General features: G+C 46.1%; 1 protein-coding gene and 1 non-coding gene across 2 annotated transcripts; one reads left to right on the forward strand and one right to left on the reverse strand.

Moving 5' to 3' along the window:
- Nucleotides 1-541: 541 nt before the first annotated feature.
- Nucleotides 542-24,061, reverse strand: LOC119385814 (sodium-coupled monocarboxylate transporter 2-like). The gene is made up of 12 exons (XM_049414119.1): nucleotides 23,691-24,061; nucleotides 21,293-21,358; nucleotides 19,172-19,223; nucleotides 18,026-18,093; nucleotides 12,262-12,425; nucleotides 11,539-11,679; nucleotides 10,363-10,492; nucleotides 9,772-9,860; nucleotides 5,637-5,746; nucleotides 2,271-2,338; nucleotides 1,217-1,303; nucleotides 542-616 (listed from the first exon to the last, which is right to left on the reverse strand). Exons 1-12 carry the CDS (start codon nucleotides 24,057-24,059, stop codon nucleotides 542-544), a joined length of 1,419 nt encoding a protein of 472 aa, XP_049270076.1. The 5' UTR covers nucleotides 24,060-24,061.
- Nucleotides 840-921, forward strand: Trnal-aag (transfer RNA leucine (anticodon AAG)). Its single transcript has one exon. It is a non-coding gene; the product is annotated as a tRNA-Leu (tRNA).
- Nucleotides 24,062-26,448: the final 2,387 nt, after the last annotated feature.

Consider the following 26,448-nt stretch of genomic DNA (forward strand, 5'->3'; position numbering starts at 1 on the left):
CGTTATCGGCAAGATCGCCGAATCGCGAGAGGTGGATTGTCGGCAGCATAATGGGGCAGAAGGGAATTTTACCTTTTGTGAGGAGCCTGGCATTTTCAAGTTACAGTGACGTGCTCATTGTTAAAAGCAGCACTGCTATCGATGTATTTCTAGTGGCTAAAAGGTTGTGATCGCGATGGGCAATATATATTTTTTCTTTAGATTGAAATGTGCACGACAGATTGGCTCTGTTCAGCAGGAGGCATATAGATGTTCTGCTTGCATCTGCGCATGATCCACGAGGCTCTACGTGCAGTGCCTGTGAATTCTGGCAGGAGCATCGATGGACATTAGGTTGTAACAAAATAAAAAAACTAATAGAAGATCAAAGAAGCAGCATTCAGTGAAACGTCAATGAAATAATTTTTTTAAAAGAATCCGCTACGAACGTGCAGGCATAATATACAACACGCACTAGGTAAGTCATGTTAGGCAACAAATGTTCGCGATCCCCAGCGGTGGCTGTGCACATAATTTGCATTCGATTACCCTTGCATTTTATTCAGGTATCCTTAGATGTACCGTTCGCGGGAGCTAGGATGATATGAAACTCGGCGATGGTCGCGGGTTTGACACCCTGCAGCAGAGACCGCATTTTAAAGAAGGCAAAGGAAACTGACAGAAGGTGGTCAACACATTCAGTGATGCCGGTCATCATCATCGTCATTCCGGAGCCCCCCACTACGGTGTTACCTATTATTATGCTGTGGTTTTTGCATGTGATATATAGGGAGAACTACGTACCTCTGCTCCATTTGACCTATCGGTGTTTCAGAAATTTTAGTTTCACTGTTGTCCGTGGTAGCGTGGCCGAGCGGTCTAAGGCGCTGGTTTAAGGCACCAGTCTCTTCGGGGGCGTGGGTTCGAATCCCACCGCTGCCAGGTTTTTTTTTTACTTTGTACGTTTCTTTTTTTTTAATTTGATGATATCATCGTGTGGTTTGTAAAGCGCTCACATTCCAACTGCAGAATGGTCGCTGCGAAGGTCACCGTGTTCGCGCTGTGAAAGCTCTCGACTCTGCAAGCTTTTGACAATGCTCTTGACAGAATGTCTCGTGAAAGCATAGGCTTTCGCCTGAGGCTCTTCTTAGCGTTAGCTAAACAGACTTGCAAATTTCGGCATCAATTTTCACGAATGCAGGATAGGGCAAGGATACTGCTCGCCTGTTACACTCGCCTTGCCGTTGGCCCACGGGAACGCCAAGGCCAAAACGAAGAGGCCGATGAAGGGTCCGGATGTACTGCTGTGAACCACCATGATGAGCTTCCAGTTACGAAACGAAGAAAAAAAAATAGGATACGAAAAATTAGGTTCCAAACTGACGGGGAACGACACCCTTAACTGTTTGTATTGAAGACTCGACAATGATATTAAGGCTAATAACATGCCTGGATATACAGCGTATATCGGTTTTCTGACATTGTATAAATACGGGCTATAAGCCCTGCCTCCACATTTAGTTCTTCTGAAACATGCGGTTTATCAAAATGAAAGCATCGGCCATATTTGGTTGCTCATATTCGAACTGCGAAAAGTGCGAAATACGGGGACGCAAAAAAAGAACAAAAAAAAAAAAAACCGAGCCCTTGGGCGCCTCTTCTGCGTCCTAGGATTTCCCGCTGATTGCAGTCTGAAGGTGTATAGCTCGCATTTTAATTGCGTTACATATTTTTAAAGCTTATACTGTGTCACTGCGGTACGCTCACAATGTGTGAGCTTAGTACTTATTCTGCGCCCGTCTGGCAAAAGTTAACAGGGAATGCTGTGCGCAAAAGATCTTCCTGTAACCTGGTTGACATAGGGGCACAAATTCTCCAAATTTCTCTTTTTTTTTCAAATGGCAAGTCAATAAAAGCTTCAAAGTCCCGTATTTTACTTATCTGACTTCCACGTGATTTCAAATGAGATGGTCGCAGGCAATTTGGGTCGTCTGACAGAGATAATGTGCGGGGAATTTCGTGATTTATCTCTATGTTTCTGGCACTTAGTGACCTAAAAGGCTCAGCTAAGTAATCGTTGAAAGAGACATTACAAGCAGCATTACTATGGATTCTTCCCAAACTCTCGCTATTACTACGATTTTAATATCTACTACTACTACTACTAATACTTACTACTAAAGTTACAATTTAATAATACGATTTTAATGATAACAATAATAATTTTAAAAGGTCGTAGGATAACTCGTTGCATAACGAACGCTGACAGCATGCTTCGAGCTCAAACTTACCCGCACGGCAGAGCTGATGTAGGGCACAGCTACAGCCAGTCCAGTCATCAGGGCACCGAAGACAAACGCTGCGAATGTAAGCAACAGAGACCACGAAACACGTCACCGGGCCTGTCTGCACTCGCTCGCGTTGAACCCTGCGGTGTTTGCGATAGACTGAATCTACGTCGAACTTTAGTTATGAAGCGCTGTCTCTGACATGTCGATCAGACAAACCGCTCACACTTAGAGCGCCTAAGGTTCTTGTTTAACGTTATTTCTACATTTCATACATGCGCACCAAATATTGTACTCGAGCAAGGTGCACAATCATGTCTTGGTGTATTCTCTAGATACACAATTGCTTTACGAGGTTCACGTACACATATATTCCATATAAATATCTTTTCAACCAGTCCTTCCCGACATATATATATGTAGAAAGAAACATGGAGGTTAACAAAGTTGCTTGATGGAATTATAGAATGAGTGATGGAATGAGAAGTGCTACTGGAAGATGGCGGTGTTAATTAGAGCAATACAGGGGAGACGATATTCAAGTTGAATTTAAGAGCCAAAAATAGAGTTGCGTGGGCCATGCAGCGCGTAAGGCTGACAGGTGACCAGTGTAGGTTCTATTAATGTTGCAGAATGTGGGCCAAGATTGAGTCCGATTGAGTCCGATTGAGTCGGGCGACGGAAGACAGAGCTAAGAAGATCGATGAAGGAGGCCTTCATCGTGATGGACATGAAATAAAACGATGATTATTATTTTGCTCCAAATTATGAGAAGTTTCCTACCAGAACATTGGATATTACCTGTTGTGCAGTAGCGTTACGTGCACGTGTTAATCACTTGTTGTGTTGAGGCCTTTCCGATTATGGTTTCTGTTGAGGCCTTTCCAATTCATCAATTCATTAATAAGAATACGACCAGGTTCACTCTGTCAAATAATTTTCTGCTACCGAAAGTCGCTACGAATTATGGCAAGCAAACTGCTTATTTCAGCGCAATTTCCATTTGGAACACTTTAAACCCTGATTTAAAAACGCCATCACCAACCATCTTCGATAATCTTTGAAAACATACTTGCGCTCGTCACTTTAATTAGTATACCATTCCGTTTTTGCATTGCCTTTATTGATGTTTTGCCGTGTGTTTTTATATTGTTTTTGAGCATAACTGCTTTAATTGCATTAATTCGTCTATCAATTGCTTTTTTTGTTGCCCATATTGAGTTTTTACATATATTTTGATTATATTTGTGAGCACATATTCAATTTATTCCCTGTGCTTACTAATTTTTTTTTTTGTCCAATTCTGATAGGAGACCTTCCCACAGTTCTTACGTCTGGGCCTCCTTCTGAAAATGTTGCATCTTCATATATGCATTGTATTCTGCGATTCTTTTAGTAAACTTGAAACTTCACCGAGTACTCGCTGCCGTTACCTCGCTTGCACGTTTGTTCAAGTTGTATCCATGCGATCTCGCATTAAGCTGGTGTTTCTGAAGCTTAGCCGAACAAACTTCGCCATGTGAATTTAGGTCACAAACAGCATGCGCGTACAAGCGTGACATCGCGACAGGAAATCAAAGTGCGAGAATGCCGTTGCAGGCCGATGCATGGGCACAATATGTGGATAGCGATTGTTATCTATATACAGGGTGTTTCAGCTAAAAAGCACCAAGTCTTAAAAAATTAAGCATAGGCGGTACGCGTCTACAATTAGTGCAGTATTGTTCTCAGCCATATAGAGCACGTCAGAATATTTTTTTCCAATCCGCCAAGCTTGGCAATTACCAAAGATTGCTTAATGAACTTTTTAAATAGTAACTCTAGAGAAAACTTTTTCATACAAAAGTTGTAGCGCTTGTTCAGAAACATCGAATTTTTCAATCTGTGTTAAGATAACTCCCCTGCCTAAATTTTTTCCGGCCTTTCTTTCAAGCGCGCGAATTCTAAAAAATACCACGTGACTGCCGCCAAACGCGCGGCGCTTTTAGTGCCCTCAAATGTAAGTTGAACGAATTATCAAAGGCTGCTTCGTGCACGAAGATCGATGGAACAGGCTATCGGTGACTGCGATGGACGTTAAGCGACAAAATGAGGATACCGTTTCAACAACAACAACAAAAAAAATTCTTCAACGACAAAGCGGTAGCCATGCAAATGCTGCATAAGACAGGCAGCATTTGATGCAGCGTAGGCATTTTTTCTTTTCTTTTCGCACCAATGAAGAAACGCATTGGAAGGGGCGAGGGTGACAGCGTGATGAAGGATCGAGATAAAAGATGCACTCACATGTGACGGCTGCTCTTTCGTAGATCTTTTTTTTTTAGATGGTACGCCTCTATCATAATTTAGCGTCCATAGGAGTCACCGGTAGCCTGTTCAATCAAACTTCGTGCGCGGAGCAGCCTTTGATAATTCGTTCAACTTACATTTGAGGGCACTGAAAGCACCGCGCTTTTGGCGGCAGTCACGTGGTATTTTTTAAAATTCGCGCGCTTGAAAGAAAGGCCGGAAAAAATTTAGGCAGGTGAGTTATCTTAACACAGATTGAAAAATTCGATGTTTCTGAACAAGCGCTACAACTTTTGTATTGAAAACTTTTCTCTAGAGTTACTATTTAAAAAGTTCATTAAGCAATTTTTGTTAATTGCCGAGCTTGGCGGATTGGAAAAAATATTCTGACGTGCTCTATATGGCTCAGAACAATATTGAGCTAATTGGAGACGCGTACCGCCTATGCCTAATTTTTAATACTTGGTGCTTTTTAGCTGAAACACCCTGTATATACTCTACAGTGAAAGCAGAAGTGTACGTTAGAGTTTATGCGTATCTATAAGCCCGATAATGTTTATGCGCGCAGGGCTTCATTCTCGTAGAGTTTTATATATATTCATTTTTCAATCGAATAAATTTCTTTGGCTCTTTCGCCCGTCTTAATTGGGCTTTTGCCGCCAATAAATGAAAGAACGCCGACGCGCAGGGCACGTACGTGCGCACGTTCGTTAACTGACGATGATATTATACAGCTATTCCAAGCGTGTTACCGCTGCCTATGTGCTCGTTAATTAACGGCTGTGTTCTCTGTAGAATGAGACAATTAAAGCAAAAACGTTACCTGCATATGTATATATGCAACGCCGTCAAGCAGACAATCTCTGTAATATAGCTACAGCGATTAGCTTTTATAAGAGGGAATGAAACATCACTTAGGCAGCACCAAGTGTGCACTCCCATGATGCACCAACAAGTCCAGTCAAGCACGATGCTGATTAGCTTTTACTTGGAGCGTTCTGCCGTTCTCTTTTATTGTCGACCATCGTCTATGGCTTCCGCACAATTATGCTTTCGGTTGTGCGTGACTGAAGCACTCACCAATTGACTTGATGGTTATGCTCGAGCACCGGTCGTTCATGTCTATGAACGGAGAGAGGATGTCCAGGAATGCAGACGCCGCCAGGGAATTGATGGCCGAGGAGACCGTGCTGAAAGGATGCGTTAAATGTCGGTGGTCCTTCATCGCGAGTTCAAATGCTCCGAGCAAGAGAGTTTAAAAGTACACAAGAGACAGCAAAGAGAATACAAATACTGAGGTTGAATGAAGTCTTCGTTGCATGTATACAGCCTTTTTTTTTTTTTGAAGAAATGGCTGTCGCCTCACGAAAATTCAACTGCCTGGAGGAAAATTCACGGCGAATTTTTCTACGGGAAGCTAGATTAGTTAGAACTAACAGACAAGATAGCCAAGGAAAGTATAGGGGATGTTATTTGTAGTATTTATGATGTAAATGCGAAGAAAGTAAAGTGGACGAAAAGATAACTTGCCGCCAGCAGGGACCGAACCTGCGACCTTGGCGAGACAGACGGTACGATTTTTCATGCGATTCGACGTCGACACGGCGGAGGGGAAACCGGAATGGTGACCTTTCATAGCATCGTACAGCCACCATTCCCTCTCCCCCACCGCGGCGTCGGCCGTCGGATCGCATGGGGTATATATGTGCATTTAAACCTGGGAGTGTCGAACCTGCGAGTGTGGAACACTCTTTTTCTGCCTGCTGGCGTTTACATCATAAATACTACAAACACTACGTCACAAATAGGTAAATAACACCCCCTACACTTTCCTTGGCTATCTTGTCTGTTAGTTATAATTAATGTTTTGTCTAGCAAAGAAAAACGAGCCCTCAAGGGAACAGGATAAGGCAGAATTAGAAAAAAACATGGATGATCCCTCCGTCATAGGAATCGGAATAACACGAAAGTAAAACGTGCCCTCATAGAAGTAACTGAATGTTTACTGTACGTTGATATAAGAGAGTTTGCACATTGTATATTGATGTCTGGCAGATATAGCACCGTTTAACGTGGATGCACTCACTTTGATGCTTGGTGGTACATCTCTATGCCGACGACTAACGTCCATGTTAAATGATTAAACAAACCCTTGTGGTAGCTGTAGTAGTTTATGGGGAAAGCGTAATCGGAGAACGAGGTGTGGTAGCCAGAAGAGAGTCGCATATTGGACGCAGAACTTGGTCGCCATCCCTCGGCATGTTAAAATGGGATAGAACACTACGGCCGGAATAGAGGGAAACGCAAAGCGCGTCGTGCCACCCCGGTAGCCGGGCCGCGATTTTTCTCGGGGTGAGCGCGTGAGCGGGCAACGCGATGTTACAGCCAGGTTATAGCCAGGTGAGGCAGGCGCGCGTCGCAGAGCTATTTTAAAGACGATAGTCTTTCTTGGGGAACTTAAACGCAGAAATTTTGGTCTGTCTTTCTGTCTGTCTGTCTGTCTTTCTGTTTGTCGGCACGTCCCTCGATTCAGCCACTCGGCCAAAGTTGAACCACTTGCCCAAGGGCCAGCCGTCTTGAACTGGTACGGCTGTTCATACTTGTGAACGTTGTCGATCAAAAAGTAAATATCATGCATATCTGAGGTGCAACATCACTAGGTAAGTATTAGGTGGCGTGTTCCTTTAATAGAAAATGCATACATACGTAATTTTAAGGACCCTAGTTTCTTAAGCTGCGCTGAAAATGCATAAGAATGGAAGCTTGAGCGAGTTGGTATGCGTTAATCTTTGTTAAACAGCGCTCACTAGACGACGACGAAGTAAAAGAAGGCACAGGACAGGCGCTGCCTGTCCTGTGCCTTCGTCGTCGTCTAGTGAGCGCTGTTTCAACAAAGCTGAAAATGCGACTGCGCTGAAATTTGCCTTCTTCCGTGCCCTTCGCACGAGCTCATTGTTGTGTTTCGGTTTCGGTTCTGTATTGCACTGTACGAATGCCATGGGTTGGTGTTGAAAAACTTTAGTTTTGAGAAGGCCAAGAAGGTGAAAAAAATATTTAAAAAATGAAAAAGCAGCGTTGTGGGCGGCCTTCAGGCTGCCGGTTGTGGGCGCCGCTCTGGCGTTCCTGTTTTACTCAGGCGACGTGTAAATAAAAGAGTGTGTGGAGAGTACTCGTTGAGTGCGGACGTTTCTCTGCTTCAGCGCTTCGCGCCAAACCGCGTTTTCGGGCTGGCTGGCATCCCCGCCGGTCGCGTTGGTCACCGCCGGTCTTCGCCTGCTGCTGCGCCGGGACTACCAGCACGCAACACAGCACTCATGTTTCCCGACGTATTGCCAGATGGCGTCCATATCTCACACAGCGCCTCTTCTATGTCTTTACACGACATTTGCAGCGAAGCACGCAGATACGCGGCCAATTTTTTTGGTTTGGATTAGCGTGATGCTATGAGCGAGGCCGACGCTTTTACGACGCTTCGACGCTTGGGCTGAGGTCGCCACCTCGTGGTGTGTTAAGGCATTGACAAAATTTAACTTCTATTGGAAACGCGCCGAAAGGGACGGACGTGTAACGCGTTGCAGGTACTAATCGCGGAGGCCACGGTAATGATGAATTACTTTACTTTGCCGCTCCCAGAGGGCAACACCACCCCGCCGACCGGGAGAGTGGTAGATATAAAAAGTCACAGCTTCGCCGCAAGGGTGAAGCAATGAATGCGATAGCAAGAAACTAATGCTATACGAAGTGTGACTCGCCAATGGATACTCTCAGTTTGAACAGCGCTCCTGTTGCAAAGGCGGCCAAAGCAGCGAAGGAAACTAAAGTGCTTCAAGTGTCGAGCTGTGACACTTGATAGTTCGCGCTCATCTTCTGTTTGTTCGTTTAGCGGCGTCTCTTGAGCTCGAGTGACTTTCGTACGCTCCGTAACATGAGCGCGGACATCACGGTGAAAGCGTGAAACATCCCTCTTCCCCTCAGCGCGAGAAAACCGCGCGAGCAGACAGCGGAAGGGCAGGTTCTCCCTGCGCAAACATAACAAGAAGCGAGCGCGCTCGCCGACGACTTTTAAATCCACCCGTCGCGCTCCTAACGCCATCTCGCTGGTAATGAAGAAACGCTTATAAGCGCCTAGTGTCTCTGAGTCCGTCCAGCGGTAAATGGTGTGTATATAACGCTCGCCGTTAGCTACGTGGAGGATCTGCGTTTCGTGGCGTAGTGGATAGCGCCACTCGCTGCGGAGCAAGAGGTACCTGGTTCGATTCCGCGCTTCGGAAGCATTTTTCGGAATTATTTTTCTTTGGGGCTTTTTATATATATACATACTTATACATATACGGTGCATGACGGGCGACGGCGACGGCAAAGTTCAGCCGAGACTGTCCATATAATTGCTATCGCAATAAAAGGCGCGTTTGTAAAACGTCCAGAGTCTGTGACCGTGGCGCAGTGGATAGCGCGCCCGGCATCTGTTGTTGCGGACCGAGCGGACATGGGTTCGATGCCCGTTGACGGAGCTTTTTTTCTTTGACATCTAATGGTGTACATTTTTTCTACTTCATTTCCGTGACGGAAATACGTCACTGAAGTCTTGGTTGACCCCGGCATAAAACACTTTCGTGTTAAAAAAAATCATGTTTTTGTTTCTTCGCAAATTTGGGGCGGGGGAGGTGCTTGTTCGTACATACTCTTTTCCACATTCGTGCTTTTCTTAAAAAGTAGTTTTTGTGGGCTATCCAGAGGGCCCAGGAAAGGGCGGAGCGTCACGGCGTTCTGTCCTCTACGTGGGCGCGGCCAGCAGTTACAACGGCCTCCCGTTAGGGGGTTGTAACTCCTCAGGATCCAATAAAGTTCGTTGTCTGTCTGTCTGTCTGTCTGTGGCTGAAAACCAATTTTCGCCAAAGCAAGTGGTGAATAAACAGGCATTTGTAGGAGTCAGCAGTTGTAGACGTTTTCTGACATTGGCCAAGACTATGGCCAAGAGGCCAAGACTATGGTCAGTAATAGCCAACATATTAGTCAGTGTTGATGGCATGAGTACACGATTCACAAGCAACTAGGCTATGTAAAGTGGCCGAAGAAGGCTTATTCTACTCGAGATAAGCTGAATACACTCAAAATTATCTTTCATAACTGTATTCAGCTAAGCAGTGGAAGAGGCCCGGGAATTAAGACATTGTCTCGGACATGCTTCATCTGGATAAACGAAACACATAAATACCTGAGCGTGGCACTAACGACTCCGGCAAGGAAAATGCCTGTCATGCCCGGAAATGCTGAAAGCCTCTGGTTAATGTAGTAAGGGATGATCTGAAAAAGGAAAAAATAAAAGTTTATTTTCACGTCTATCACCTTTCGTGCTACATTTTATCGATATCTTGCCCCCCCCCCCCCCCCCAAAAAAAAAATGGCGCTTTGTAAACTCGTTATCTTGCCATATGTACGCTTCCGAAAAAGAAGCGATGAGCAAACTCTTTAGTGTGACTAAAGGGAAAAAGTGAAATAACATTGCGGCCTATCAGTATTGTGCAGCTGAGTGTCAGACATATAGTGAGTATGTTATGTGGGTATAGGTGTGACAGGGTGTTCGTGGTTGAGTTGGACTAACAATTAATCTTTTAACTTCGAAGTTGCCTTGTTAAGTTTCTTCCAACCTAGTCTGCAATAGCTATCGAAAATCAGTAATACGACCCGAAGTGAATATTAGAAAAAAACTTCGAATATCGAAGAATATCGAATCGTTATCGCGAGTGCATTGTACGCAAACACCTGGAATAAATTGTTGAAACAAAACGCGATAAGTAATTCCTACCTGTTCGATGTTCTTGATAGCTCCAGACAAAAGTGGGTCGCAATCGCGGTACCAGTACACAAGTGCCATGGCGACCGCGGACAACAGAGCCGTGGAGATGACGAGGAGAGCGCTCCCTAGGAACGCAGTCCTGTCCAGAGAGGTGTGAACAAAGATGTCGAAGTGTAATCAAATCGCTCACCTTGCGACAAATTTCACGCACTCGGAATACCTCCAGACCCTGACGTAACCACATTTTGATCAGTCAACGTGCTAGCTTATCGCCCACAACGGCGACTCTAGGATGTTAAGACATCGAAATAATTTGCGTTCGCGAAAGTGATACCATGAGGTGTAACTTATCCAAGCTGCCTAACTGATTATTTAAGTTCCACAACACCGACATGATTACGAGGCACGTCGTGTAGTGGGGGACTCCGTATCAATTTTGACCAGCTGAGGTTCTTTGATGTGCACCTAAAGCTAAGTACATGGTGGTTTTGCACTTCGCTTCCATCGACATGTGGCCGCTGTGGTCGGCTGTCGAGACCGTGTTAGGCCTCCAGCTTATCAGCGGAATATCTTAGCCGCTAATCTGCAGCGGCGGTTGGCCAAACAGTTTATTGATGCAGGAACCCAAAAGTACGCTCATTCCTATCGGGTGGCTAGACATTAATTAATTAATTAATTAATTAATTAATTAATTAATTAATTAATTAATTTGTTCATTTAAAGAATATGTCCAGGGAAATCACGACTAAATGTACTACAGAGGCATTGCTAAGCACAGACATCGTTTACTTCGAAAATGCCGCCACATAGCATTGGCGCGACCTTATATTTCAGAGCCGACATTAGTGCTGCCCGTCGCTGCAACTTAATGCTCAAATCGCAATAAACCTCGTAATGCACAAGGGTTCTTATCTGGGCTAGTTCGTTCGTGCACATTATGGCAGAACAGCGAACACAGACGACACTGCGCTGAAATACAAAGCGCTGCAGACAAGTTCGTCTTCTTCACGACTGCCTTCTTGCTGCCTGCGTAGAAGCGAGCCCTCCTGGCAGGCATCACAGGAGGTTCCTTCGAGAACTACGAACGGAAAATAGCGCTGTGTCCTGCGTTCTCACGGCCCCGTGTTTTGCGCTGTTCTGCCACAATAAACCGCGTAATGTTTCGCACGAGCTTAGGTGGCGTACCTCTGGGCTGCTCTGAGTGACTTTGCCGATGCATATCGCTGCACAACCATCTGGTCCATGCCCATCCGATAGGCGTGCCCCGCAAGCAAGCCCAGAGCGCATGACCACACGTTCTCGTCCTTCGTGAAGTCCAAGTCAAACCTGCAGAGAACTAGTGCGATTGTTAAACGGTCGGTTTCGCATTCATGCTTCAGTGGGGGGCGCTCCACATTGGGAGTTTACAGTATAATTCACTCTTTCAGCGCATGCGTAGTTGAAAAATTGAAGAGGAACACCTACAGACAATGCGTATTTACTGGTTTTAATATTTCTGCCCTGCCACGACCTAAACAGAGGAGCAGTTCAACATAAAAATTCTACATAACGTTTTAATAGCCGTTTTCATCCGCTTACCAGGTTTTCGCGTTCCATAACTGAACCTCTCTCCTAACACGGGTGGCATGGATCAATTAGGCATATAACGCAATGGCATGTCTGTAAAGTTTAGAAGTATGGTATGACGATTGTCATCATCTTGTAGTAGCTACGAACAAGCAGCGTCTGCTATAATTTTCAATGGATACCTCAGCTCTGTTAGTTGGCCCGAACGGTAAACGTAACGGTAAGTGCAACACTATATGCTAATCACTTTGCAAAGTTGGCAGCGAGAAACGTTCGATTCCTATCTCACAGGAGAAAACCACGGCCTAGCGGCATTAGGACGTAGGCATAGACAAAACTGACCGTAACAAGTAGGGCTTCATGTCGATGTCGCTGAAAGGGCGCAGATGACTGGAAGTCGCGTTGTGCCACGAGTCGTAGACGATAGTGCCAAGGATGGTCAGTGGGCAGACGAGGATGAGGATTCCCTGCACGCTGTCCGTCCACACAACTCCCCGCATGCCGCCCTGCGGAAGACACGGAAAACGGCACCATGGCTGAATGATTCAACCGTTGCTTCTAGTCTACGAAACGGTGTAAGTCGTAAATAGCGCGCAGTAAAATTGTATAATGCGCATGTTCAGTAGGCAGTTTTACGCAGATGTGGTGGTGGTGGTGAAAAGCATTTATTAACGAAAGAGAGGTGTGGGACCTCTTTAGAAGTTCCTACAAACTAGGTGGAGTCTCTATTCCGACACCCATTGGTTGAAGCCGCCGCCCTGGCTCTTTGTACCGAGTCCTGTTGGGCCTGAAGGTCTGAGCAGCCGAGCAGGGCCGCCTCACACAGATAGCGTTCGCTCGGTGCATACGCTATTTCCGTGACTTAACGTTGGTACCCAAGAGGATGGGGTACGACGCATGCGCAGTGGCGACAAACACTAACGCAAAGCTTCGCGTGCCCTCTTCTAAAACTTTCTGTTGTCAATCCGGTACTCGCGAAATGTCGCCCCTTTTACGTGTATCTCAAACGCTTAACTGCGTCTTCAGGTGAACGTCCGTCACCTTTTGGCTATTCCGTCTACTCGCCTCGGAAACCTGTGACGAACTTTACACACAAATAGCTGTCTAAGCAGACAAAGCAAACGGTATACGCGATGCTTGGCTCGAGAAGTCTTCAATGTTCACAGCGCTACGAAAGGTGTGCCAATTCCAGACTACTTCACGCAGGAGTACATGTGCAGAAGCTACGTCCCCGTAGCTTTCCCATCATTGCCAAGAAAAGTTGTCCTTGCCACTACAATAATAAAAAAAGAGATAAAAAAAGGAAAACCCTTATAGCGCGCGAAAGGCAAAAAAAAAAAAAAATCAGCAGATCCCACGCCCTGTGGGAATCGGTTTCATGCAAAGCAGTCGGCGAGTAATTGTCTATGATTTGTGGATTTGTGATTGTCTATGAATTGTGGAGCGAAGCCCACGGTGTATCACTGCACCTGGGAATGTCCACAACCACCGGGCTGCCGCCCTATTCCTTCACCCTCACAATCCTCTTGGGAGACTGCGCTGACCAGCTCAGAGCCGCAGGAGCAGCGTCGGCTGATCCAGCGGGCACGTTGTGTGGCGCGAGCCAATGGGGCCCTGAACTAAGGGCTCCACCCAACGAGGATAATCCTTGAGGCCTTCACAAATAAAAGTTTTCTCTCTCTCTCTCTCTATGATTTGAGCCAAGCGTTACGAGGTGGATCGACGTGTTTTTGTAAGTGTAGTGGTTGTGTGCACATCGTGGGCTTGAATATAGCTTGCTTAATCATAGCTATACAAATGTAATGTTTATTAGACTGCTATAAAAGCGGAGCCAACACTGGAACCACAAATGTCGTTAACCCGACACGACGCCTGTCTCATAAGAGTACATATGTCATGTTTATTGCTTTGTTATAAAATTAGATAGCCAGCACTACAAACACAACTGACGTTGCACCGACATTACGCCTGCATAGGGTGTTTTTTCAAAGCAGTTTCAAGACCTGGCGTGGCTCTGTGGTAGAATACTTGACTGCCACGCAGAATGCTTGGGTTCGATTCCTGCTGGGATCCTGATTTTTATTCTTTTAGTCGGGTCAACGTAATTTAAATGCGAGAGCCTTAAGAAAAAAGCTGACATCGGCAGCGTTACCAATGTCTGTTCTCACCGTTCCTGGATGGATGGATGAACATTATTTTGGTCCCTCGGAACGCGCCCTAGCACGCTGCGAGCCGCTCCCAGGTCGCCGTTCCTGGGTAGATATAAAATGTTAATCACCTGTGGCACATACCCGCATACCACTGCCCATGGTTACGGGTATGTGCCACGCGTGTATGAAAGAAAGGGTTTGACGGCGAACGCGACAGGATTTTCACGTTATTCATGTCATGACCAGACAGTCATATTCGTCAAACCCTCTTACCCTCCCATGCCAATTTCGGTCCACACCAAGTAAAGGAGGTGATCACGAGAGCACCCAGACGTAGGCGGCTAGATAGATAGATCGAAACGCTCCAAGTGCCTTAGGTTCGCTAAGAAATTCTTCGCATTTGATAAAGGAACACGTTACACGTACCCTAGCCTATCATATTACCCAGAATGCCACACCGTGCGTAAGCCAGCCATTCTTATTACTGCAAGACACAGAACTCAACTTCATGTGTTGCTGTGGAACACGAGCTTTTGTTGTCTATTTGCTTTGCCTTTGATTATCTCTGGTGTGTGTATGTTTCCGTGCGCGCAGTACATATACACAAGTTCTGAGCGCGTGCGGTGTCACCTTTTTCGTCGTCTTGTGTCTTTCTTGCGCTTCAAGTTTTTGTTTATTTCAACCATTTTACTCGGAACCAGCTAGTGGTCACTATAGCACCCTCTCCTTTGTCCACTTTTCCACTGTTCCAATGTCCATATGTCTTTTAATAATAATTGTTGGGGTTTTACGTTAGAGAAGCCGTAGTGGAGGGCTTCGGAAATTTTGACCACCTGAGGTTCTTTAACGTATACTTAATCAATGTACACGGGTATTTAGCATTTCGCCTCCACCGAAATGTGGACGCCGCGGCTGGGATTTCATCTCGTGACGTTCGGGTCAGCAATTGAGAACCATAACCTCTAGACCACCGCGGCGGGTGTCTAGCTGTTCCAAATGTCCCAATGTGTAGGTCGAAAGGGCTGCGTTGTCCTTTCCACCTCGCACAGTAGGACAGCCTGCTATTTCAACGGCTCAGTTTCATCGAATGCCACAGTGACTGCAGACGCAGCTGCCCGATCCGCCCACGACGGCGTCAGCAGTGTCGCCTCCTTTCAAGATTCTCCTTTCAAGATTCCCTTTTCAAGGTCAGACGCCGCAAGAGAACTTCGTGTGTTAGCCCGCCGCCTAACGTTGGAATTGTGGGATTCACCCACATTCACAAGCCCACGGCTGCGTACTTTGGACCCTGATCTCCAACTACGTATCCCGTCCAGCCTCTCACGACATGAATCTACCCTGAGGGTCCGTCTGTGGCTTGGAGCGGCCTTCTCAAATGCCTATTCATTTATTATTGAAATGGCTGATAGCCCGTCATATGAAGTATGCGGGTGCAGCGGAAAAGTAGCGCACTTTCTTTTTGAGCGCACCCGCTCCCAAATAGCGGCCATATCAATCGCACTAGGCCAGCTGGACAACCGCCCTCTCACAGAGAACAAAGGTGGTAGGGGGCACGGACCGGGTGTGCCCCCTCCTGGCTACGCCACTGTTACCCGGTCTTCAACAGGAGCCGCTTTGAGCGCGTTGTTGCGGTTTCTTCGAGAAACCGGACTGACTGACAAACTGTGACTGTTTGTAGGCAATGTCGGTGCCTAGTACTTGGACGGTGCTGTAGACGAATTCCACCGGACATACGTCACGAAAATGCGGTGGTGCTGTCGTGTGGTCGTTTAGTTTCGCGCGGTAGGCAAAAGCCGCTGTGCCTGCCGCAGTTGCTGCCGCGTTTTCGCTGGTGCGTGCGCTGTTTGCCGTTGTGCAAAGAAGAAAAAACGGTGTGCCGACGGGATGCGTTGCTGTTACTTACGAAGGAAGGCACAAAAGAGGCGGAATAAGCTTCTCTCCACTTTCTTTTTACGACGACTGCCGCAGCTGTTAAACATGAGAACTCGTCTGCGACGCCGGCTCATCGGCTATGTAACAAAATTTGAGCGGTTTGCGCGGCTTGTTTCATCTAACGAAATGATTAACTTTGTCAAAAGTGTGTCACTGTAATGTCTCGCACAACAATTTTTGGCATAAGCCTTGTGTGGCGTCGTCGGAAGTATGTTTACCGCAGAGCACAAATACGCAAGCGGCGTGGATAGCTTTGCAGTATGCGGAGAATTCACCACGATTGAAAAATGTGGAAGTCAGAGGGGCCAGAAGGATTTTGCAGTACTTGCGTGAACTAAAGGTGTGGCTCGGTTCATTAATGCACCAGCGAACGAAAGCACTGCTTCGGCTTTACTTTTCCAAATTGTATGCGGCTGCGAGGACACACCCAACACAAGTGCATTCGAGACGGCTGTTCTGGTGCGATACGTATTAAGACATTTCCATGCCCGTCAGACTAGATAAACTGCAGGCCTGAAATGTTCCGAGTCTGTTTACGGGCTGTAGGCCTTCGCGGTCTCGACTTCAGCGTACGGGCACAGCCGCGTCCCGCGGTTGGCGAACCTGACAGATATGTAGCAGACTTGTTCATGGCACCTAGTAATTGTTTAATACGTTATCGCATCTGTTTCGCCTATTAAAGTGTCACTGAGATCGCCCTTCACGTTTGAATCAGTTACTAACCCGGTAAATTTGTTTATGTGCGAGGATTTACCGTAACGATTATGGACCTGTTCGTAATTTTACACCACGCATTTTCATACCGCAGCAAAGAGCATCTTGCGGGGCTAGGAGGTCGGTTCTTGCATTAGTTAACAAATTAAATGTACACGGGTGACCTAGACTAGAGCAACGTCGATGGCATTTCGCGAATCAGTCACATTCGTGGCGTCAAGATACTTGATGTTATGTTGATGTTACCAGAGGTAGAGTTGCACGTCAACATAGTTTTTATATGTTCATTTCAGTCCTGCTTGGGACCATGAAAACTTCCTCTGTCGCGGGCGCCCGGCAGCCCCTTGTAAACACGCGTGAGGCGCCCCGATGCGCGGTGCTCGGAGGCAGCTGCTGTTCCAGTTGTCACGTGATGATAGAGGACGGTGGCGAGCTTTGAGCTGGGCGGAGCCTACGCGCCGCGACGTCGCTACAAGCGCCTCAGTATTAGAGTGCCTCGATGCGCTCGTTCGCCTCGCGCGCATCGAGGCACTCTACTCAGTATGTCGACGGCGCCTACCGCTGTTTACAAACATGGAGTAGGTCTATAGTCGTGACTGTTTTCTTTGTTTTGTGGCATACTGGTGTCAGTGTCACAGGCCCTTCTTCCTCTCTCTCATTCTTTTACGCCCCCTTTCCCCTCCCCAAGTACAGGGTAGCAAACCGGAGGCTTCCTCTGGTTAACCTCCGTGTCTTTCCTTTATCTTTCTCTCTATTCATCGAAGGCTAAGTCGCGTCAGTAACTATAAGCGGTGTCACACGGAATCCCCAGTCACTATAGTTGGGCTTACATCACCTCAGCAAGTTATGTTGTCCACGTGCCTGCATGAAACGCCAACGTTCTTTAGAAGAAGGGCCACCTTTATTGTCTTGAAGCCATTACTCGGTAATTTGACATACGTTTTATAATAACATCGCTCTCCGTTTCTCCAATCGACATCTGCCTTCCGATCGGCAAGGCACTCCTGACTTGAACAAATTGATGACAGCGTATAGAAGTGATCCCTCTAGGAACGCCCAACTCGTAACATTTATCTAATGACAGGCATGTGCCGGGATGGTTCGAACTCTGACATAATGATGTCACCAAAAAAAGTTTTTTTTTTACCATCTGCTTTTAACGTCACAATGAGGCATATACGTATATTAAATCGTCAGAGAGCCTGGATTGACGTTTTAGATTATTTGAAAAGCTTTTAGAAGAATGACGCATCGTATAGAGACATTGACAGCGAAGAATAAATGAGGTGATTCAGAAGAAAGACACTTACCAGAGCGGTGTACAGTGTTCCCGCAACTCCGATAGCCAGGGAACAGTACAGCAGCGGCATGTGAAAAACTGTGAATGATGCGTAAGAGTTATGTACAAGGGGTGTTCAACTGAAAAGGCATGAAACGACACTGTGGGTACAGATTAAGACTTTATTCAAGGTATACACTATGTGCCTGATCACAACGATCCCAGTGATTCATGTGGCGGTGACGAGACCCAATCCTTCACAGCGTCCTTGGGTTTGTCATCCGAGTTGAAGCGCTTCCCTTTCAGACGTTTTTTAAGGGGACCAGACACATAGAAATCGCAGGCCATGTTGCGCTAGTCCTGTTGTGTGTGTTCCTATTTTTGTCGTCGTTTTTTTCGCGCTGCTTCTAGTTTTCGCATCATGAACCGACTCGCCCAAACCTACAAGTTGTTGCTAACGCAGGCCATGAATGGTGGCCGGTTTAACCCCTTCCGCTGTCAGAAGTCGGATGACGCGTGGCTATACTCCTTAATCGTCACACTTTGCGATGTGAACGCCACCCTATCCTCACACGCACTGCCGCGTCAATTGGACCGCACTCTTTATGAGAGCCTCTGCTCTCCCCTGCGCATGCGGGCGCCCCCGCATGCTCCGATCCATGGCAGAGACTCCAATTGCATCCTTAGATGTCTCGCTACGCTCTCCCGTAGCGGCATAGGCATCTATTTTAATATGTCGTTACGACGTTTCGTACCTCTTCGTTTGAACATCCCTTGTACTTTCACGTGCACTGCTTAGTCACTTCGCTGCGGCCAGCACAATTTTTTACTGACAACTCATTACTGACAGCTGCGGTGAAACTTGGCTCCCCTAATGGAGACACTTGCGCGCTCGTTTGTGGTCACAGCGACAATAATGGCGTCAAGATGACAGCGATGACAGCTGTATACATGGACCGCCCAACTATGACGACAACACTTCGTGGACTGATGTCAGTAACACAGTTATCCTAAAGGATGCCCATCACCACGTATAGGCAGCTAGGTGTCTAAATACGGCGACGAATCAGCGTTCTCATAACACCCGTCGGAACTTGTCCGTAAGAGGGCCTCTGACCAATCGCTATGTATAACGTTGCTAAGAAACTTCTGGATTAAATAACGGACATATACTCACATGTGGATATTGCCACGGCGGCCGCAAATATGCTGACGGCGCCCTGGATTTCCTGAAAAATAAAATATGTAACTTGAAAGAACAGAACGTGAGCTTGGACATGTTGGTGATCCATCTTTTAACACCTATAGCGCACCGAAGGGACAGGAATACAAAGAAACGACGTGGACGCAGCGCTAACTTCCAACAAAACTTCGGAAAAAACCAAGCAACGCACGCAGGCGCATAAGTACGAGATTATTAATTATCATGACACATGTTGAAGACGTGTAGACAACGATAACATGAGAGTGCAAAAATATATTTACAAGATTACCAGGCCATGTGGACGCAACCATCCTTGTGTTCCTGTCCCTTCGGTGCGCTATAGATGTTAAAAAAATATGTAACCTGTGGTTCAGAAACATCGAGTGACGTGTGCGTCTTAGACTGCTCGACTGCACAAGATGCGGTGTAAGTTATATGTCCTGAATCGTCCACGTTTATTTTGAAACGTTTCCGTTGGCCATGGGCTCAGAATTGCTGCCAACAATAGCTTTACTATTTAGCTTTTTCAAAAAATTATTACAAAATACATCATAATTTTTACAATGTAGAAGAAAAATGCTCTGTCTTCTGCATCTTCAAATGAGCATGTAGCGCGGTTAATTTTTCTTATCTTGTACAGAAAGCTCTTAGTCTAGGCCAGGGCTCTGAAACACGCGGCCCGCGGCTTCACAAAGAATAAACTTTCGTGACTTTGCTAAATAGTATTCTCATTATTTTCTTGCCTATTGCGATTAAGAATGCTTTGTTCGAGGAACTACTGCGACGGGACTTGTCTCAAGCATATTTTTTTCCTGAGGCACCATATGCGGTCACTTTGTGTTGAAACATCACCGTAGAACAAGAAAATCTATTTCAGAATTTTAGTCATTATACGTCAAATGCCCTTTTGGTTCAAATACCCAAGCACTGTCCCGACTAAATTTCGGAACTGCGGCCCGCTAGTTGAGATGAGTTCGAGACCCCTGCAGTATAGGCAGTACCAGCGCAAGCCTATGAATTGTTGTTTCAACAGATCGGGTAATCTTAATCGGAATATTAAATCCCATACTAGGATCCATTTTCTGTAATTGAGAGTTCTTCGTACCGTTTTCGAACCAAGTTTTTTTGGACAGTCGACCACGTAGTTTAACAAACATCGCGCACTGTCGCACGCCGCGAGCGGTAGTATGGAGATGAATCATTCTCTCGATGTGCTGCATGTGCCATGCGATCAGCTGTGACATTTCCTTCGATTTCACAGTGACTTCTTGGAATCCATTGGAAAATTATATCGTGACGTAAATCTTTCGCTAGGGCGTATGTCTTCTGAATTTCATACGACAATGTGTTCTCTCTTTTTTCTAAGCTAATATATCTGATACATAGTAATGAGGCTTGCGAGAAAAAGGTCCTGACTGTCGACATCTATAGGGAGCATGAAGCAGAAAGTGCAGCGTAAATTTCTGCCGTTGTGGACATTGTGAAGCGGCAGAGCCTAAAATGCTAGCTTAGAAGTAATCAGAAGCTTTTGCTTATCCATAATGCAGCTTTTTAAATTGTTGATTTACATTATATGTAACATAAAAGCGAAATGAAAACAGTTGATTGAAAATGACGCATAGTGAGCGCTGCAGCTTAGTTTTTTTTTTTAATTAGATTTCGCGGCCATAGGTGCTTCGCAAGAATGACGCAATGCATAAACCAGCAGGTTTAATTAAAAAAGCTTATATAATAACGAAAAATACTACATTTTTAATCGACTTCCCAAACGTGTTGCTGGCAGCAGCACTATAGTGCTGTAATCTAGATCTTGAGGTAAATAACTCAACGTTCCTGAACGCATCGCGATGCTATTTTGATATATCGAAGCTGGAACAACCAAAAAGAGGCAATTTACGTTGCCCAAGAAACAATAAAATTACCCGTGCAAATCTTAAAGCTCCCATACAACACGTTATGACACGTACACGCGTTACTACGCATTGCGAGCAGAAACACGCCAGTCCGTGAGTAATATTGTGCTTTCAATAATACGCGTGTCCATGAATTAAGTGATCCATCTAAGTACAATATCAGCATGAGTGTGGCACGTACAGTGAGGAAGAAGTAGACTACGCAGGCAGCGATTCCCACATGGTTGCCGAAGCGCATCCGGATGTACTGGAAAAAAAAAAACACAGGTGTGAAGTCTGCCCTTACACTGTATACTGAACTTCAGTTTAGGAAATAGGGACACTGAAGCTCCGGGGAAGTATAGAAAGCAACAGCAGCAGCGTGTAGGTGTCGTTATCGTGCGGCGCTTTATTCAACCACAAACCTCAAGACACGTTTTTGCTGTTTCGTGACTGTTGTCTCACCCCCCCCCCCCAAAAAAAAAAAAATAAATAAATAAGCAGCAAACGACAACAGAATGTCATTCTCGATCCAGCTGCGGCCGACACCTTTACACCAACAGGTAAACAGCACGTAACTTGGCATGACAGTAGTACTTTACTGCCCTCTGTTTGAGCACAGTGTCACCAGGTAACAACCCCAATGGTTTGCTGGTATCCCTTAAACAAACCTATATGGAAGACAAGATAAATATGATTTCAACGACGAACTTCGTTCCTTTTCCACGCTCGTGTGAAGCAGTCCGCCGCAGCACGATATATAAACGTATTCGCCGAGATACTATAGCGCACGGTAGCTGAGATATCATCCCGCAGGAGGCAACGCCGTCGCCACATTTTAGAGCGCAGCCCTTAGGCGCCCGTTCCTGCGTTGAGCGGCGTCGTCGTCGCCGTCGGTGGCGAAATAGACAGACATGAAGAAATAAAATGAGAAAATAATACACATGATCGAATTGGATTTGAACCCAGGCCCCCTGCGTCGCAGTCGAGTATTCGACCACGGAGCCACGCTGGTTTTTTTTTATCTTTATTTCCCGTTGTACATCACATAAACGGGGACAACAGAATTATGTTACAAGACACCACAAACATGTAGGCACAATGTTGGTTATCCAGTGGTTGACGCAGCCACGCTGGTGCTTGAAGCTCATTTGCAAAAAGACCCTATACAGGCATCACGTCGGGCAAGGAATCGCGTTAGCCTATGTAATATATATCGTGGCAGAAGTGTAAAATAACGACCAGTCATCACACAATGGTAACTGCGTAAAGAGTGTGTGGTTTAATGCTTCCCACCCACTGCAACGCGCTCAGCCGTAATTCTTCATCGTCATCAGCCACATGCAGCATCAACAAAGTGCACATGATTTCTTGCAGATGTGTAGCGGGTACCTCGCTTATCCGCAGAAAGACGAATAATGGCGTAGTGGGTACTGTCCTACTTCACAAAAATTATGATTTATGGTGTAGTTCATACCTTGCGGAAAGCCAAAACTTCAAACACAGTTTGCCTTGCCCCAACACGAAGCTGCGCTCAGAATTCGCATTAGGCGGTACCGTAATCGTCGGTGAATTTTTTGTCAATATCAGCGCTTGCGCATTCAAATGAATACACGTCCTGCGCTTTGCTGTGAGCAATTTGGGCCAGGAAGGAAGGAACAGGAGAGAGAGAGGAACGGCGGGAATGTTAACCGGTTTACCAAAACTGGTATGCTACCCTACACTGGGGGTGGGGATAGGGATGTTTGAAAGTTAGATATAGAGAGGAAGAGGGAGAGAGGAAGTACACGCGCACATAGTCACACTCCTCACAGTCACAATATCGCCATTCTATAACCGCCGGCGACAGTCTGCTGCCTTCAAGAATTTTAGCAACGTTTTCCTTTGCCTTCATCCGCAGTGACTGCAGGACGACATTCTAAAATGGTCGTTGCCGACATCGGTCTCTAGTCAAGGCGAGCTATTTCGTGGAGATGAAACGCGCTGACTACAAAGAAATGACGATAAGTTATCCTCTAATGTTCACGTTTTGCATTAACGGGGCAGAAGCGCGTTCCCATTAGGCGTGAGAGGCACCCAGATATTTGTTCATCGGTGACTGGCACTCAGCCACGTAGTCATTATTTTGACACTTCCTTGGTTTTTCACTTTTCCCGCAGCTTTCATACCATAGCTTTAATTCAATTCGATTCAATTCAATGCTTCATTCACCTTTCAAGGAAAGAAAGGAGCAGTCACAAAAAAAGGTGCTGCAATGATTATCGTGACGGGGGTGACAGCCCACTTAGAGTGAAAGCAGCAGACAGTGCGTAGGAAAAAAGTAATAATAATAAAAAAAGATATTGAACAAAAGGTAAGCAAGAAATAATGATACACGCTAGTGGAAAATTGTTGAACGTTGGTATGACAGGAAATCTTGGTGTAAAAACAGTTTTAGCTTGATGAAGCAGATTGCGTAAACGGTGAAATAAGACAACCTACATAAACATCGCGAAGATTGTGCGTATTTGTACGAAGAGTCTAATAATATGAATAATAATATGAGAATAATATAATAATAATAGAACACCGCTTAACAGAACACTGTTTATAGGATATACCTGGTAGACGGAGGTGACTCCGAGCCGCCGCACCAGAGGGATGACCACGTACGCGATGAAGGGCAAGAGAACGAGCACGGGAATGGAGCCCCACAGCAGGTGCATTCCGTACGCGTAGAAGTGGGACGTGAAGCCCAGCAGTCCCGTGGCGGTCACCATGGAAGCGAGTACGGACAGTGCCAGGGGCAGCATCCCCATGCTTCGGCCTCCGAGGAACTCTTCGTCCGCCATGCTCCCGCGGAGGACAGTTCGATCGGACGGTTTGCGGCGACACTTGCCCAACGCAAAGTACAGGCCCGTGAAGAGGCTGGCCGCCACGAACACGCCGAACACGGCGTACTCAACGTCCTGGTTCATGTCTGGAGTCATCTCTGGTCTCTGTATACGGCAACAAAAAAAAGAAGGGAAAATTAGGCGCAGTTTCAACTGACAGCGCCGCGATGGCTGATTAAGCAGTAGAGCTGGTGGCATCAGTAAGAGAGAGATAATGAAACGAGAGAAAGGCAAGGAGGTGAACCAGAATTGTAGCATCCGGTTTGCTACCCTGCACTAAAGGGAAAGGAAAAGAAAGATGGAAAGGAAAGTGGAGAGAAGAGCAGGCGCGCGAAAAAACAAACAAACAAAAAGAAGGCGCAGAGCGGGAGTGCTACAGCCTATTCAATATGGCACTGCCACGCAAAAAGTCCAGTAAGGCCTCAATTGATTTCCGTTGCGACGACACTTCGGGTCGACATTCTAGCACTGACTGTTCCGACAGGGGTCGGTCGTCAAGGCGGGCCAACACAGCAGCTAGCGGCAGTCTGTGCGCGCTGCAGCGACGCGAGGCGGACATTCCAGAACAAATGCGAGACCTCAGCTTTTCCAGGGTGATTATCAGCCGGTCTTCCTCTCCGCACCACCTGCTTCGCTCTCGCCATAGTTTCGCCTTTGCTCTCCTCCTCTCTACGTCAGCTTCACCCTCTCCACGTCGCTACTCTTTCCCTACACCAGGCTCCCCTCTCACCCACTTAGCTTTACCCATGCTCTCTCTCTCTCTTCAGGCTTCGCTCTCGCAGCTGGGCCAGAAAGTGCGGACGACGGATCCCCATGGATTCACCTCTACCTTTTAAGCAGCACCGACCTTAAGATCAGTAGAGAATTCAATCATCGGACTGGCATTGAATGAAGACGATGTTGGTGGTACAGAAGCGGAAGTCAACGTTTGCCAATATTACTCGACAGGAGCAAACATTTACTATAATTTCGCTAACACGAATCATGATGCACTAGCCGTATTTCAGCAACATAGCCAGTATCAGCAATTATTTAGCCATCTTTAGCCAAGCCTAGCCTTAATTTAACCTGCATTTTCCAACAGTAGACAACATTATAGACATCACTTCGTTAGACAACACGAGCCAATATTAGTTTCTGCTAACGAATGCTTGTAGCGTGCAAGTAAATATGACAGTTGGAGTGCAATGACCGTGCGATCTTCGAGATATTTCGTTAGAAATCGAACGTAGCCGTACCCCGTTGCGGAATCCGGAAATCAGGAGGAAAGTGCAGCGTCTGCTGTTTGCCTTCTTGCGAGACGCGGGGCTGTTTGTAGACTGGTGACGCCACAAACGTACATACATTCAACGCATGAGAGGCTCAGGCGGAACAATTGCCGGCTATGTATGCCAGGCTAACCCGCCGTGCAGCAACACGACCACGACTGCCTGTGGAAGACACTGTCTCCGAAAATTGGCCAGCTAGTGTATATTTAAAGAGGGTTCTCGACGTTAATGCGATTAGCGATGTATAATGATGGACGTTTAATTTCTGACGATATGCCTTATTTATAATATGAAGATTATTATGAAGCCCGGGACATACTATGAAGCCCCAGTCCCATTGAGTCATGTTTGCATGAACTTCTGTGATTCCAGTGAACTGTTCGAATTTAGTGTCACAGCGTGCACGCGATGAGTCACTTCCCAGGAAAAAAAAAAACTCGGGACGTTTGTTTAAATGGAAATTACTGGAAAACTTTTTTTTTTATTTCTCCCTGGCTTACGGGCACGCTTGGTGATACGCACGGAAAATTTTCAGGAGCCCATCTAACAAAAATGGTGAAACAGGGACCGCGGGGCGTTCGCTTTTCTAGGAAAAATAAAAGATCTCCTCTGCGTTCCAACCTCGCGCCTTGAAATGTCACTGACGACGCACCTATAGAGGATTCGACCCGTGTGATATTCATCGGTTATTGTGTTCGTGTCGAGACAATTTGGACCTTGAGGTCATGGCTGCTACGCAGAATCATATACCCATTGTAAGCCAATATGTTCTGACTCGTACTTGGAGACATTTTGCCCACAGGTTCAAACACTATCTACATTTATCCTTCTTTAACTTTGCTTATTGTTATTAAAAAACGTGTTTTATTTATAGCGAAACTGTATATAGATCAGGTTTAATGGATTATTCGTGTTCGTATGTCAACTATAAAAGAAAGGTCAGCGAGGGCAGATCCCGGGAAAAGGGCAATACCGGGCAGACCGGTGGTTGATGTCAATTGTTCTCCGCCCTTAACAATAATAATTGATAACATTAACGGCGCAGTTGAATGGTGCTTATGCTTCAGAATACGGTTTCCCAGTTCGGTGTGACGTCACTGCTTTTACCTATATAAAAGCAGCGGGTGCCACATGCTTCGAAATGCGCTACCCCTTAAAATGAACATATGTGCCCTTTCATTCTGTTTGATGATAATATCTGGCAGGCACGTAGCCAG

The sequence above is a fragment of the Rhipicephalus sanguineus genome, chromosome 3 (genome assembly GCF_013339695.2).
Source record: "Rhipicephalus sanguineus isolate Rsan-2018 chromosome 3, BIME_Rsan_1.4, whole genome shotgun sequence".
In the NCBI taxonomy this organism is placed as follows: Eukaryota; Metazoa; Arthropoda; class Arachnida; order Ixodida; family Ixodidae; genus Rhipicephalus; species Rhipicephalus sanguineus.